At 38.5% G+C, this 12,250-nt stretch overlaps 2 protein-coding genes across 4 annotated transcripts; one reads left to right on the top strand and one right to left on the bottom strand.

The window, feature by feature from the left end:
- The first annotated feature begins 1,046 nt into the window (after positions 1-1,046).
- LOC17898204 (protein SPA1-RELATED 4) lies at positions 1,047-4,755 on the top strand. 3 transcript variants are annotated; one of them, XM_023789077.1, is made up of 8 exons: positions 1,047-1,177; positions 1,391-2,117; positions 2,190-2,347; positions 2,436-3,333; positions 3,440-3,586; positions 3,704-4,015; positions 4,106-4,165; positions 4,334-4,755. In XM_023789077.1, exons 2-8 carry the CDS (start codon positions 1,509-1,511, stop codon positions 4,520-4,522), a joined length of 2,373 nt encoding a protein of 790 aa, XP_023644845.1. In that variant the 5' UTR covers positions 1,047-1,177; positions 1,391-1,508; the 3' UTR covers positions 4,523-4,755. The 3 variants fall into 3 exon arrangements, with proteins under 3 accessions (XP_023644845.1, XP_023644846.1, XP_023644847.1); XM_023789078.1 differs by lacking the exon at positions 1,047-1,177 and adding an exon at positions 1,185-1,283; XM_023789079.1 differs by lacking the exons at positions 1,047-1,177; positions 4,106-4,165; positions 4,334-4,755 and having other exon boundaries at positions 1,194-2,117; positions 3,440-3,612; positions 3,704-3,798.
- LOC17899427 (beta-glucuronosyltransferase GlcAT14A) lies at positions 4,704-6,858 on the bottom strand. The gene is made up of 5 exons (XM_006304516.2): positions 6,746-6,858; positions 5,796-6,403; positions 5,642-5,717; positions 5,442-5,557; positions 4,704-5,341 (listed from the first exon to the last, which is right to left on the bottom strand). The coding sequence occupies exons 2-5, from the start codon at positions 6,334-6,336 to the stop codon at positions 4,839-4,841; spliced, it is 1,236 nt and encodes a 411-aa protein (XP_006304578.1). The 5' UTR covers positions 6,337-6,403; positions 6,746-6,858; the 3' UTR covers positions 4,704-4,838.
- Positions 6,859-12,250: the final 5,392 nt, after the last annotated feature.

Here is a 12,250-nt window from a genome sequence, read left to right on the forward strand (position 1 = left end):
TCAAACTTGTGAATTTCGACTACATGAAACTTGTTGAGGTCAAAAATATATTGCTTAAACCCAAATATATTTCATTTTGAGGCTGTCGAAGTCTTTCGCAACTCATGCACTATATATACATTAGACGAAGGCAACATTATTAGGATATTTTAGGGGGCTAAAAATATTTTTATTGGTAGTCTTTTATAATTAAAAAGGGATATTTTAGCATAATGTTTTGTATATAAGATAAGATACTTCTTTTACAAGAACATGAGTATCTTAACTCCGTAAGATACCTCCAATAATGTTTTTTCTGAGATATTCCAGAATCCAAACATAACCAAAAGCTCAACCTTAGACTAACGCCGCAATGACCAAATTTTTCTAATGATATGTCGGAATGATTCGAAAATATAAATCTTTGTAAAGTCTCTAATACATTTGCATATACTAATTCTTTAATATTTTGAATATGTGGAGCTACGTTATCTGAATCATAGAAATAGATAAAACACGTGGCGTGTTCGGACGCATGTGATTTTGTTGTTTACCATCTTAGAGCTGTCGACTTGTCTCAGTCCATTTCCATGGAAATAGAAACTCCCCTCTGGTCACTAAATGCTCCCACCAATACATTCTCTTCCCTTCACCAAAACCAATAATATTACAATTACAAACCATTTTGTTTTTTCCAAGTACACAATCATTTTTTCTTCTTCTTCTTCTAGGTACACATTTGTAAGGCTTCTTCAATGCCATTTTCATTTTACTTTTAATTCCTAATATAGCCTTACAAAAACGTATATAATATGATTTGGACCACACCCATAATTTTCACTTTGACCCTATTGTTTCAATATATTTACATATTTGTCCCAAAACCAAAGATACGAAACAAAGGTTTAAGCTTTTACGTTCTTTGCGATTCCTAGGTCGTCGTTTCACCACGTTGCTTGCGTGGAAAGAGAAGTGAAGAAGATTAGCTAAGAAAAAGCTAAAAAAAGATAAAAACCAATAAAACCCTCACTGTGAAGTTAAAATCGTAGGCCCAAAAATTAGATTTTGCTTTTTTGCTGAGAATTTAATTTTGTGAATCTTTGGTTATTGCTTTTTTCTACGAACTGTGTTTGTGTGTGTTTTGCGATGTGTGGTTCTCAAAAAAGATCATTTTCTTCGGTGCCTCTTAGTCTCTCAAGTACTTACTTCTTCTTATCTTCTTCTTTTGCTTTTCTTTTATTGCTTCTATGTAGCGTCTAGTGGTCAAGAAGCTTACTCGTGTTTGTCTTTTTATCTAATCAAAGGTTGCATTTTTATATCTGATTTTGGTGTTTTCTGTCAAAGGGTCTTTTAAAAATCTTAACTTTCGTTCTAAATTTCTTTGCTTTTTTCTTTTTCGATTCTCACTTAGGGTTTTTGGGATGGGATCATGAATGGATGAGAGTTATGAAGAATCCAGTGGAGTTATCTGATACTTTGGTAAATTCTGGTTAGCTTTTTGGTGGATGATTTAATCAAAAAAAAATCAAATGAAGGGTTCTTCAGAATCTAATTCCAGAGGATTAAACAATACCTCTGGGGTTTCAGAGTTTTTTACGGATGGTTCTAAGTCTTTGTCTCACATTGATTATGTCAGAAGCTTACTTGGTTCACATAAAGACGATAACTTGGGACTTGATGATGGCTCTATTGTGAGAGCTTTGGAATGTGAAGATGTTAGCTTGCGTCAGTGGTTAGACAATCCTGACCGATCCGTTGATGCGTTTGAGTGTTTTCACGTTTTCAGACAAATCGTTGAGATTGTGAATGCAGCTCACTCTCAAGGCTTTGTTGTTCATAATGTTAGGCCTTCTTGTTTCGTTATGTCTTCCTTTAACCATGTTTCCTTTATTGAATCCGCTTCTTGTTCGGATTCCGGGTCTGATGAGGAAATAACAACAAAGTCTCGAGACATTGGTAGCTCGAGGAAAGAAGATGTTCTGTCAGAGAGACGAAGCAAGGGATCAGAGAAGCAACCTTTCCCTATGAAACAGATATTAGCTATGGAGATGAGTTGGTATACAAGTCCTGAAGAAGATAATGGTTCACCGAGTAACTGTGCTTCTGATGTTTACCGTCTTGGTGTTCTTCTCTTTGAGGTTTGTGCGTAAGAAGATTGATTTATGTTCTTAGCTGCTTTGATTTCTTGATAAATCTTAGTTGTTCTGCAGCTATTTTGCCCTGTCTCCTCAAGAGAAGATAAGTCAAGAACTATGTCTAGTTTAAGGCATCGTGTTCTTCCACCTCAGATATTGCTCAAGTGGCCAAAAGAAGCTTCCTTTTGCTTGTGGTTACTGCACCCTGAGCCTAGCTATAGACCATCGATGAGGTGATTGATTCTCTCTCTGATGTTTTAGTTTCACAGGGAAAAGTTTTGTCCTTAAAAAGTATTTGCTTCTTTGTCTTTCCTGGTGCAGTGAGTTGCTACAAAGTGAGTTTATCAACGAACCTAGAGAGAATTTGGAAGAACGTGAAGCTGCCATGGAACTACGGGATGGAATAGAGGAACAGGAGTTACTGCTCGAGTTCTTGTTGCTGATTCAACAGAGAAAACAAGATGCTGCAGACAAATTGCGGGATACGATATCGCTTCTTTCTTCTGATATTGATCAAGTCGTAAAGCGACAGTTGGTTTTACAGCAAAAAGGGAGTGATATTCGTTCATTCTTAGCCTCAAGAAAACGGATTAGAAAAGGAGTTGAGACTGCTGCAGCAGAGGAAGAAAATGATGATAATTCCATTGATGAAGAATCTGATACTCTAGAAAGCACACTTCTTGAAAGCTCTCGGTTAATGAAGAATTTAAAGAAACTGGAATCAGTTTACTTTGCAATGCGATACAGACAAATCAAGGCTGCTGCTGCTGCTGAAAAACCATTGGCTAGATATTATTCGGCTTTGAGTAGTAATGGTAGGAGTTCAGAAAAAAGTTCAGTGAGCAGCCCGGCACAACCACCAAAAGATCCTATCAACGATTCTAGACAGGGCGGGTGGATTGATCCATTCCTCGAGGGTTTGTGCAAGTATTTATCTTTTACTAAGCTACAAGTGAAAGCGGATTTGAAGCAAGGAGATTTGTTGAACTCGTCTAACCTTGTTTGCGCAATTGGGTTTGACCGTGATGGAGAGTTTTTTGCCACGGCTGGTGTCAACAAGAAAATTAAGATATTTGAATGTGAGTCGATAATTAAAGATGGCCGGGACATTCATTACCCGGTTGTGGAACTTGCTAGCCGGTCTAAGCTCAGTGGTATATGTTGGAACAGTTACATTAAGAGCCAAATCGCATCAAGTAACTTTGAAGGCGTGGTTCAGGTAAGTTTGCAATTAAAAATAAGAAATAGAAGAAGAACACTCTCAACCTTATTACTCAATGAAAAATACGAAACAAGTTTTTTAACAAAGATGATTAATTTCATAGGTTTGGGATGTTGCAAGAAGCCAGTTGGTTACAGAGATGAAGGAGCATGAGAAGCGTGTATGGTCCATCGACATTTCATCAGCAGATCCAACATTGTTAGCCAGCGGTAGTGATGATGGTTCGGTTAAGCTCTGGAGTATCAATCAGGCAAAAATTCTAAACTAAACCAAAACGTATTATTTAAAGACTTTTTCTTGAAAATGCAAGAATTTAGTTCCTTGAGAGGTGTATTTTAACGTTTGAGTTCATTTTCCTCTGTTTCAGGGAGTTAGTATTGGAACGATCAAGACAAAGGCAAACATCTGTTGTGTCCAGTTTCCGTCAGACTCGGGCCGGTCTTTAGCATTTGGTTCAGCAGATCACAAAGTTTACTACTATGATCTAAGGAACCCCAAGCTTCCTCTTTGCACAATGGTTGGTCACAACAAGACCGTGAGTTATGTGAGATTTTTAGATTCATCAACACTCGTGTCTTCTTCGACGGATAATACGCTGAAACTATGGGACTTGTCAATGTCAATTTCTGGTGTTAATGAAACGCCTCTTCACTCATTCATGGGACACACTAATGTAAAGGTACCTTTTTATTCGAACTTGGTGTCTTTTGCTTCATTTCAAGACTGCATTCTGAGATTAAATACATTTCTGTTCTTGCAATGTGTGTAGAACTTTGTTGGATTATCGGTCTCTGACGGGTATATAGCAACAGGCTCGGAGACTAATGAGGTATGTGTACTCTCACTTCAAAAATATACAAAAAAGGAAGAAATCTTGATCCAATTTATTGCAATCTGCAAAAGGAAGAACCTTTGGTCTTATTTGTAGCCAAAGGAAAAAAGTTTTGATCTCAGTTGTCAAAATAGAAGCGTGACTTTCTTGTGCTTCACTTGACAGGTTTTTGTGTACCACAAGGCATTTCCAATGCCTGTTTTGTCGTACAAGTTCAAAACTATAGACCCTGTGTCAGATCTCGAAGTAGACGATGCCTCACAGTTCATATCCTCAGTCTGCTGGCGGGCACAGTCCTCGACCTTAGTCGCTGCAAACTCCACCGGCAACATCAAGATTCTGGAGATGGTCTGAACCAATGTGGCTCAGGAGCATAATGGTAATTTTTCCAGAGTTTGATTGGTATAGGAAACAATTTTTTGGGAGATAGTAGGAAAAGTGAAAACATTGTTGCTACTAAAGATTTGTGTATAGAAAAATATATGATCTTTGTATTTGTATAGTACTTATTGTAAAACCTAATGAGACCAGTGGGTAACTTAACATACAAGTAATAGTTAATCACTTCAAAAGAATTATACAATCAATCTGTGATGTGTATAAATATAAACTGGAACTGCAATATTCTCCTCCAAGCTTCATTTCTCCAGTTACAAGGAATTGATTTTCTCTATACACACTGGTTCTTTCCTGATTTAGCCTCTGTAACTAACTTATCCACAGTACCCTTGAGCCTCTCAGCCCCTGCGCTAGGTCTGATCCTAGCCAAGTCTTCGACAACAGAGCACTCTGGTTTCCCACCACACCAACCGCCGGGAGTGAAACCGTCTTCGTTCATCCGCCTAAGGAGTTCCTTATCGATTGTATCCAAAACTGAGTCATTTCTTCTGAATTTCCTACCAAATGCAGATCCGCTCGCAACCATCTTTCCCATGTCTCTTATGGACAATACGCGAGGATGCTGCTTCGGCGGCATGTCCCATGAGATGTAGTGAAGATCATGGTTCACCACGGTTTTGGAAAATTCGGGGGCGTTACATATGGCTGTATGGAAGTAACCTTCAGGAGAAGAAACGAAATTGGTGTAATACATGAGTAAAGTTCTTGGTAGATTGTCCCAGCCCCATATGATATACTCCACAAATGAGTGCGATAGAACCATCCAAGCTGATCCTGCGGAGAAGAACAGACATACAAGTTTCACAAACTGTATTGCTAACAAGAGAACTGAGTGATCTGTTTTTAACTTCAGGTTTAGAAGAAGAGTACTGACCAGTAAATAACTTGAAAGCAGCTGGTAAACTTCGCTTAGTAGAGACCCAAAGAACGTCTGATTTGTTCAACATATAGAGTCCAGGATCAATCATTAATGGCATAGCCCGCTTCTTGCTTCACCATGAGACACCAATGAAGTTTAGATTCAACTAATGAAAACCTAAAAAGAATTCAGAGAAGTGAGAGAAGAAATCTCACTCCTTCCAGCCTAAGTTACTTGTGTGCTCGATAAAGTTGAGGTTCCGGTCCAAAGTTGAAAACGTATAAAGCAGATCTTCAAACATAGAATATTGTTTGTCAGTCCCAACAAGAAGAAGATCAAGAACATAAGAAAAAAGATAAAAGATTTTACCATCTTGAGTCACGAGGGGATAATCCGAAGCACTAAGATTGATAAACCAGTCCCAATCCGGGTTTCTTTTAAGAAGAATCGCGCAAGCGTGAAGGGTATTCGCCACCATTGTTGGTCCGGTATAAGTCACAAGATTAGCTTTGGCTATCATATACACATTCCCTATTTTTGAATACATAGGATCGTTTTTAATGCGAGAAGCCAACTCTGATCTCTCATCAACGGGTGATTCAAGATCCAAGTGAACAATGTATTGGTTTCTTGGATGGTACAATGCTCTAAGAGTTCTCCAAAGGCTTTCAAGGTCTCCTTTGGATCCCGAGACAAGGTAAGCAAAACGTGGGAGCTGGTCGTTGGCTTCCAGATCATTTTTGGCCGAAGGGGATAAAGTTCCGTTGGTTGGTGGTCGAAGCGAAGACATTAAACCAATGTTGCAGGAAGTTGCAAAGAGAACAACGCAGACAAGAGATGTGATCACAAACGAGAAAACACATTTCTTCTCCATGATTACATACCATTTGTGATCATGAGACAAAAGCATGATGACACCAAGAAAAAGAACAACTCTTGACTTTTGCCTGAATCAAAACCTCTTTAGCAATCTTCTTCTGCAAAGACATAAACTTTAGCTGATTATAAATCCTCAGCTCAAACTCACATTAGTTATCCTTTCAAACACAATAAAGATTTCAGATAACTTTTCAAGTGCATCTAGTTTCAGAAACAGAGAATGTTCCTGTCCTCTAAAACATCTCTGATCACAATTTCTGAGTTGATTAATAAACCAGACGACTAAATAAGCTAGTTTAATCTCAAATCAAGCAACTCTTCACCAAAACCACACATACAAAAAACAAAATATATGATCACACGTGGTTCATAAGAAACAAAACAAAAAAAAAAGTTACAAAAGAATTACTAAAATCAAATCTTAGAATAGAGATTGGAACCTGAGTTCCTCCTACGTATTGGTGCAAGAGAGGAGGAAGAAGAAGAAGAAGAAGAACAGAGACTTTTGCTTTGGTGTTTGATACGTTTGGTGAAGAAAACATAAGACAGTTAAAATACTCTTGTGTGGACTAAATCCATTATTATATAGAGATGATGCAGAGAGAATAATAGTTTGTGAAACTCTTCAAGAAATAAAACAATTTTGTAGAAAATATATATTTCTTTATAATATACAGTAAAACCTCTATAAATTAATACTCGATAAATTAATAATCTCTATAAATTAATAAATTTTTCCAGTCCCGAGTTGGGACCGGTGTAATTTTAGACACATTTCGATAAAATAATAAAATAATATTATTTTTGAAAATCTTTTGTAAATATATGGTCTCATCAATATTATAAATTAATAATTAGATAAAATTTTCAAAATATATGTATATATAGACACATTCATTTTTGTTAGAGTTTATTTCACATATTTTACTATATCAAAAATTGTTAGCATTCTCTTTCAAGACATAATAATTATTATATTCTTTGTAACTGATTATATAAGATACTAATTATCATGCTAAAATCTTATTTTAAAATATTTTTTTAAAAAGACTTTCCAAATTAGGAAAATCTCTCTATAAATTAATAAATTTTCATGGTCCTAATATTATTAATTTACATAGGTTTTATCGAATGGATGATATAGAGTTTGTTCGTAGATGTGAGCGTAGCAGATTACATCTTTTTCGAAAAAAATGTTGGCAATTTTTTCATAAAAAGGAAATGTATAATTTATGTTACATGTTCCGTAGCCATAGGGTTATGCAATTGTAACATACGGATTAGGAAACTGTGATAATAACACTTCAACCAATACCATATATAGTACTCTACCATTTCTCTTTCTTTATACTTATATACTTTGCCAATCTTTAATAAAATTTCTCTGTTTCTTCTCTATGACTCTGTTTTCTTAGCATGTATGTATTCGAGTAATAATATTAATTATTCATTCAATGTTTTAGTAACCGATCGAATAGGATTGTTAACTATACATGTGATCATTAAAAACAGTGTTAGTTGAATTGCAATAATTATATAAGAAGAACAAGTCATATGACTTGTTCATAAAACCAAAATTGCATACACTCATTTGGTAAGGTCCGTATGGGCTATTTTTTTAATTGTTTTATGGACATATTATACCTGAAATTGAACTTTGTTATAAAAGAAAAAAATTCTTCCAAGAACAAGAAAAATTTCCAAATATATATATAACAATGGGCCAATGGCAATTAGTTTTTGATTAATTTCAGATGAGATTTAGTATTGACTGTTGACTCCTTTACCAGAACAAAGACTAGGTCGTCCATAAGAGTGTATAAAATACTTTGATAGCTGAAAGAGATACTTCATTCAATGAAAAACAGTGGCTATATATAGCCTTACAATGATAACAAGAAATGCTAAATAAGCGGAAACGAACTCACTACTCACGTCACTCAACTTCTCCTAAAGACGTGGACTTATTTGACTCTGCAACAAGATAAACTAAAGACTAATTCAAAGCATATGACTTATTCAGCTGACCAAACAACTAACAATCCTTCCCTTAAGCTAAGCCATCTCAGCTTTGCTTACTTCAGAAACGTCCATCACTCCAAGCATCCTTCGAAGCTTCTCAAACTGCTCCAACTTCAATGGCTTTGTAAATATGTCTGCAATTTGAACTGCTGTTGAACAATGATCCAATCTCACAACTCCTTCATTCACCAAGTCCCTGAGATAATGAAACCTCACTTCAATGTGTTTACTCTTGCCGTGGAAAACTGGATTTTTTGACAATTGTATGGCTGAGCTGTTGTCACACATTATCACTGTCTCCATCTTCTCTTCCAAACCAATCTGCTCCAAGACTCTTCTTAGCCACACACATTGACACGCACACAGAGCAGCAGCTATATACTCTGCTTCGGTAGTCGATAACGCCACAACTGACTGTTTCTTTGATGCCCAAGATATGGCTCCCGAAGCCATCATGAATACATATCCAGACGTGCTTCTTCGATCATCCAAGTCACCAGCGTAGTCACTGTCGGTATAAGCCACAAGCTTCGTCCCAGTTTCACCCCTTTTGTAGAACACTCCCAATTCAGTAGTGCCTCTCAAATACCTCAAAATTCGCTTTGCTGCAATCCAATGAGATTCACGGGGGCTTGCCATAAACCTGCTGATCAGACAAACACCATACATCAAGTCTGGTCGAGTTACCGTGAGATACATAAGACTCCCCACCATCTGTTTAAAAACAGTTTCATCAACTTTAGCTCCATTCTCATCCCTGTGTAACTTCGTTCCAGGCACGATTGGATTCTTCACAGAATTGCTCTCGTCCATGCCAAATCGTGCCAGCACCTCCCTTGCATATCTTCTCTGACAAATAAAAATTCCCTCTGGGCTCTGTTTCACCTCCACACCTAGAAAGTGTTTCATCTTTCCCAAGTCCGACATCTCAAACTCAAGCATCATCGAACTTTTAAACTCATCACACATATCCCTATCATTCCCAGTGAATATTAAATCATCAACATAGAGACTCACAATGATAAGGTTACCTCCATTTGATTTTGTGAACAACGTATGTTCACTGGGACATCTCTCAAATTTCTCCTTCATAAAATATGCTTCAATCCGGCTATACCAAGCACGCGGGGCTTGCTTAAGTCCATACAGCGCCTTTTTGAGTTTGTAAACCTTGTCCTCTTCTCCCTTATGTATGTACCCCTCCGGCTGCTTGACGTACACATCCTCCTCAAGCTTTCCATGTAAGAAGGCACTTTTCACATCAAGCTGAAATACCTCCCAACCGGATTGTGCAGCTATGCCGAGAATTGTGCGGATTGTATCAAGTCTTGCAACCGGAGCGAAGACTTCTGTGTAGTCTACACCATAGCTCTGCGCATAACCCTTGGCCACTAGCCGTGCTTTGTATTTCTCCACCTCTCCATCTTCATTGAGCTTGGTTTTATAAACCCATTTGACTCCAATTGGTTTAACACCTTTAGGAAGAATAGTAAGCTCCCATGTGAGATTTTTTTCAATTGACTCAATCTCACTTGCCATCGCCTCTCTCCAAATCTGATGCTTCGCTGCTTCTGCAAATGTTAGAGGATCACTCTCTGCAGCCATCATCATCATGAGTGCACTAAGACTTTGTTCTTCTTCCTCATCAAGTGCATCCTCCCCAGTTTCATAATCAGCCAAGTATCCTGGTTTTCTCTTCTCCCTAGTGCTCCGTATCTGGACTGTCCTCACAGCACCAACACTTGTGTTACACGGCAGCGGAGATTGTGGTGGGTTGGAGCTGCTTGGAACATCGTTTTCTTCGTGTTGATTAACATTGACAGCTCTTTCTTCTCCGTCGCCGTTTTCGGTCTCTTCTCCCCAATCTAGAATATCTCCTTTAATTTCTTCGTCAGATCTTCCCCAATCCCAGCATTTATCTTCTTCGAATACAACGTCTTTGCTAACCACAACCTTCTTAGTGACTGGATCATATAATCTCCATGCTTTGGATTCATCGCTTACACCCAAAAGAACACACTTCTTACTTTTATCATCAAGCTTGCTTCTCTTCTGATCTGGGATGTGAACATGCGCCATACACCCAAATATTCGAAAATATTCAACCACTGGTTTCACACCACTCCATGCCTCCTCTGGCGTCATGTTTTCAAGAGCTGACGTTGGACTTCGATTCTGAACATGAACACTCCATTTCGCTGCTTCAGACCAGAACATCTTCGGGACTTGTTTCTCACTTAGCATTGAACGGACCGCATTCATAATAGTTCGATTTTTCCTCTCGGCTACTCCATTTTGTTGCGGTGTATAGGCTGCAGTCAACTGCCTATTGATCCCTTCACGCTTGCAAAATTCTCCAAACTCAAGTGAATTGAATTCACCGCCTCGATCTGTTCTTAAACATTTGATAGGAGCTCCTATCTCCTTCTCCACACTGGCTTTGAAGTTCTTAAACACCATGAATGCCTCTGATTTCTCATGTAAAAAGTATATCCAAGTTTTTCTTGAGAAATCATCGATAAAACTTAGAATATACCGTTTTTCGCTGTGTGAAGCTGGTGTGATAGGACCACAAATGTCAGAGTGCACAAGCTGAAGTTGCACCGATGCTCGCCATGTACTCTTCTTTGGCATTGATGCTCTGTGTTGCTTTCCAGTTAGGCATGTAGTGCATATCTCCTTCGTTGGCTTCAAAGAGGGCAAACCAATGACCATCTCCTTATGTGCTAGCAGTCGTAATCCATCGTAGTTCAAGTGCCCAAATCGACAGTGCCACTTGTGAACTTCCTTCTCCACTACCTCCTCAGATTTTAGGCACATTGAGCTCTTCGTTGATGGAGATGCCAGCACATAGAACATTCGATTGCTACTCATATTGGTCTGCATAATCACACCCCTACTCGGATGAAACACTTTACAAGCTCCATCTTGAATTAAAATAGCGAGACCTCTCTCTTGTAATTGCCCCACACTAAACAAATTATTTCTGAGTTCTGGAACATAGTAAACATCAGAGATAACCTGAGTGATGCTCCCAACTTGCACTCTTATGCTTCCTTTAGCGACCACCGACATCCGAGTATCATTACCAAGTTTCACAGTTCTTGTGAAATCGCCTTCCAAGTCACAAAACCACTCCTTATCTCCTGTCATGTGATTGCTGCACCCCGAGTCGAGAAACCACACATCTTTTTTACTCATCTTGTTGAGTTCAACGTGAGTCATCAAGAGTAGTTCATCTTCCTCCTCCATTTCAGCATAATTTGCTCTCTTCTCCCAATCAGGACACTCGTATTGAAAGTGTCCTAGTTTGTGACACTTAAAGCACTCAACAAGTGCCTTGTTTGGCGTAGCTCTACCTCGACCTCTGCCACGACCGCCTCGGAAGCCACCTCTTCCTCTTCCTCGACTGGAATGCTCCTCCTGAGACACCTTTAAGACATGCTCCTCCTCCTGAGGACCTTGCATTCTTCCCTCATGAACCATTAAACTTCCATGTAGTTCATCAACACTTAGAGTACTCAGATCATTTGATTCTTCAATTGAGCACACAACATAGTTGAACTTCGGCGTTAATGATTTGAGTACCTTGCTCACAATTGTGCTCTGCTCTACACGTTCTCCATTCGTCTTCATTTTGTTCACCACAGACAAGGTTCTCCCCAAGAAAGTGTCAATCTTCTCACCTTCTTTCATAACGAGCAACTCGAATTCTCTTCTCAACGCCTGGAGTTGTGATCGTTTCACCTTTGTTGAACCTTGATACTTCCTCTTCATTGACTCCCAAATTGCTTTTGAAGTTTCTTTATCAAGGATTGTGTCAAGAATCTCTCTGTCAATGGCTTGAAACAGAAAATTCTTGACTTTCAGATCCTTGAGCTTTGCATCTTCCACGGCTCTTCTCTGAGCTTCACTTGCTGGTG

Source organism: Capsella rubella, unplaced genomic scaffold (genome assembly GCF_000375325.1).
Source record: "Capsella rubella cultivar Monte Gargano unplaced genomic scaffold, Caprub1_0 scaffold_1, whole genome shotgun sequence".
Taxonomy (NCBI): Eukaryota; Viridiplantae; Streptophyta; class Magnoliopsida; order Brassicales; family Brassicaceae; genus Capsella; species Capsella rubella.

What these genes read in the sequence shown, in the direction of transcription:
- LOC17898204 (XM_023789077.1), top strand. Translation starts at nt 1,509, where the DNA reads ATGAAGGGTTCTTCAGAATCTAATTCCAGAGGATTAAACAATACCTCT. An exon ending in ACTTTGAAGGCGTGGTTCAG is followed by an intron (nt 3,334 to 3,439) that starts GTAAGTTTGCAA and finishes TTAATTTCATAG; the next exon opens with GTTTGGGATGTTGCAAGAAG. An exon ending in CAGGCTCGGAGACTAATGAG is followed by an intron (nt 4,166 to 4,333) that starts GTATGTGTACTC and finishes TTCACTTGACAG; the next exon opens with GTTTTTGTGTACCACAAGGC.
- LOC17899427 (XM_006304516.2), bottom strand. Translation starts at nt 6,336, where the DNA reads ATGCTTTTGTCTCATGATCACAAATGGTATGTAATCATGGAGAAGAAA. An exon ending in TCCCCTCGTGACTCAAGATG is followed by an intron (nt 5,718 to 5,795) that starts GTAAAATCTTTT and finishes CTATGTTTGAAG; the next exon opens with ATCTGCTTTATACGTTTTCA. An exon ending in TGCTTTCAAGTTATTTACTG is followed by an intron (nt 5,342 to 5,441) that starts GTCAGTACTCTT and finishes TCTTCTCCGCAG; the next exon opens with GATCAGCTTGGATGGTTCTA.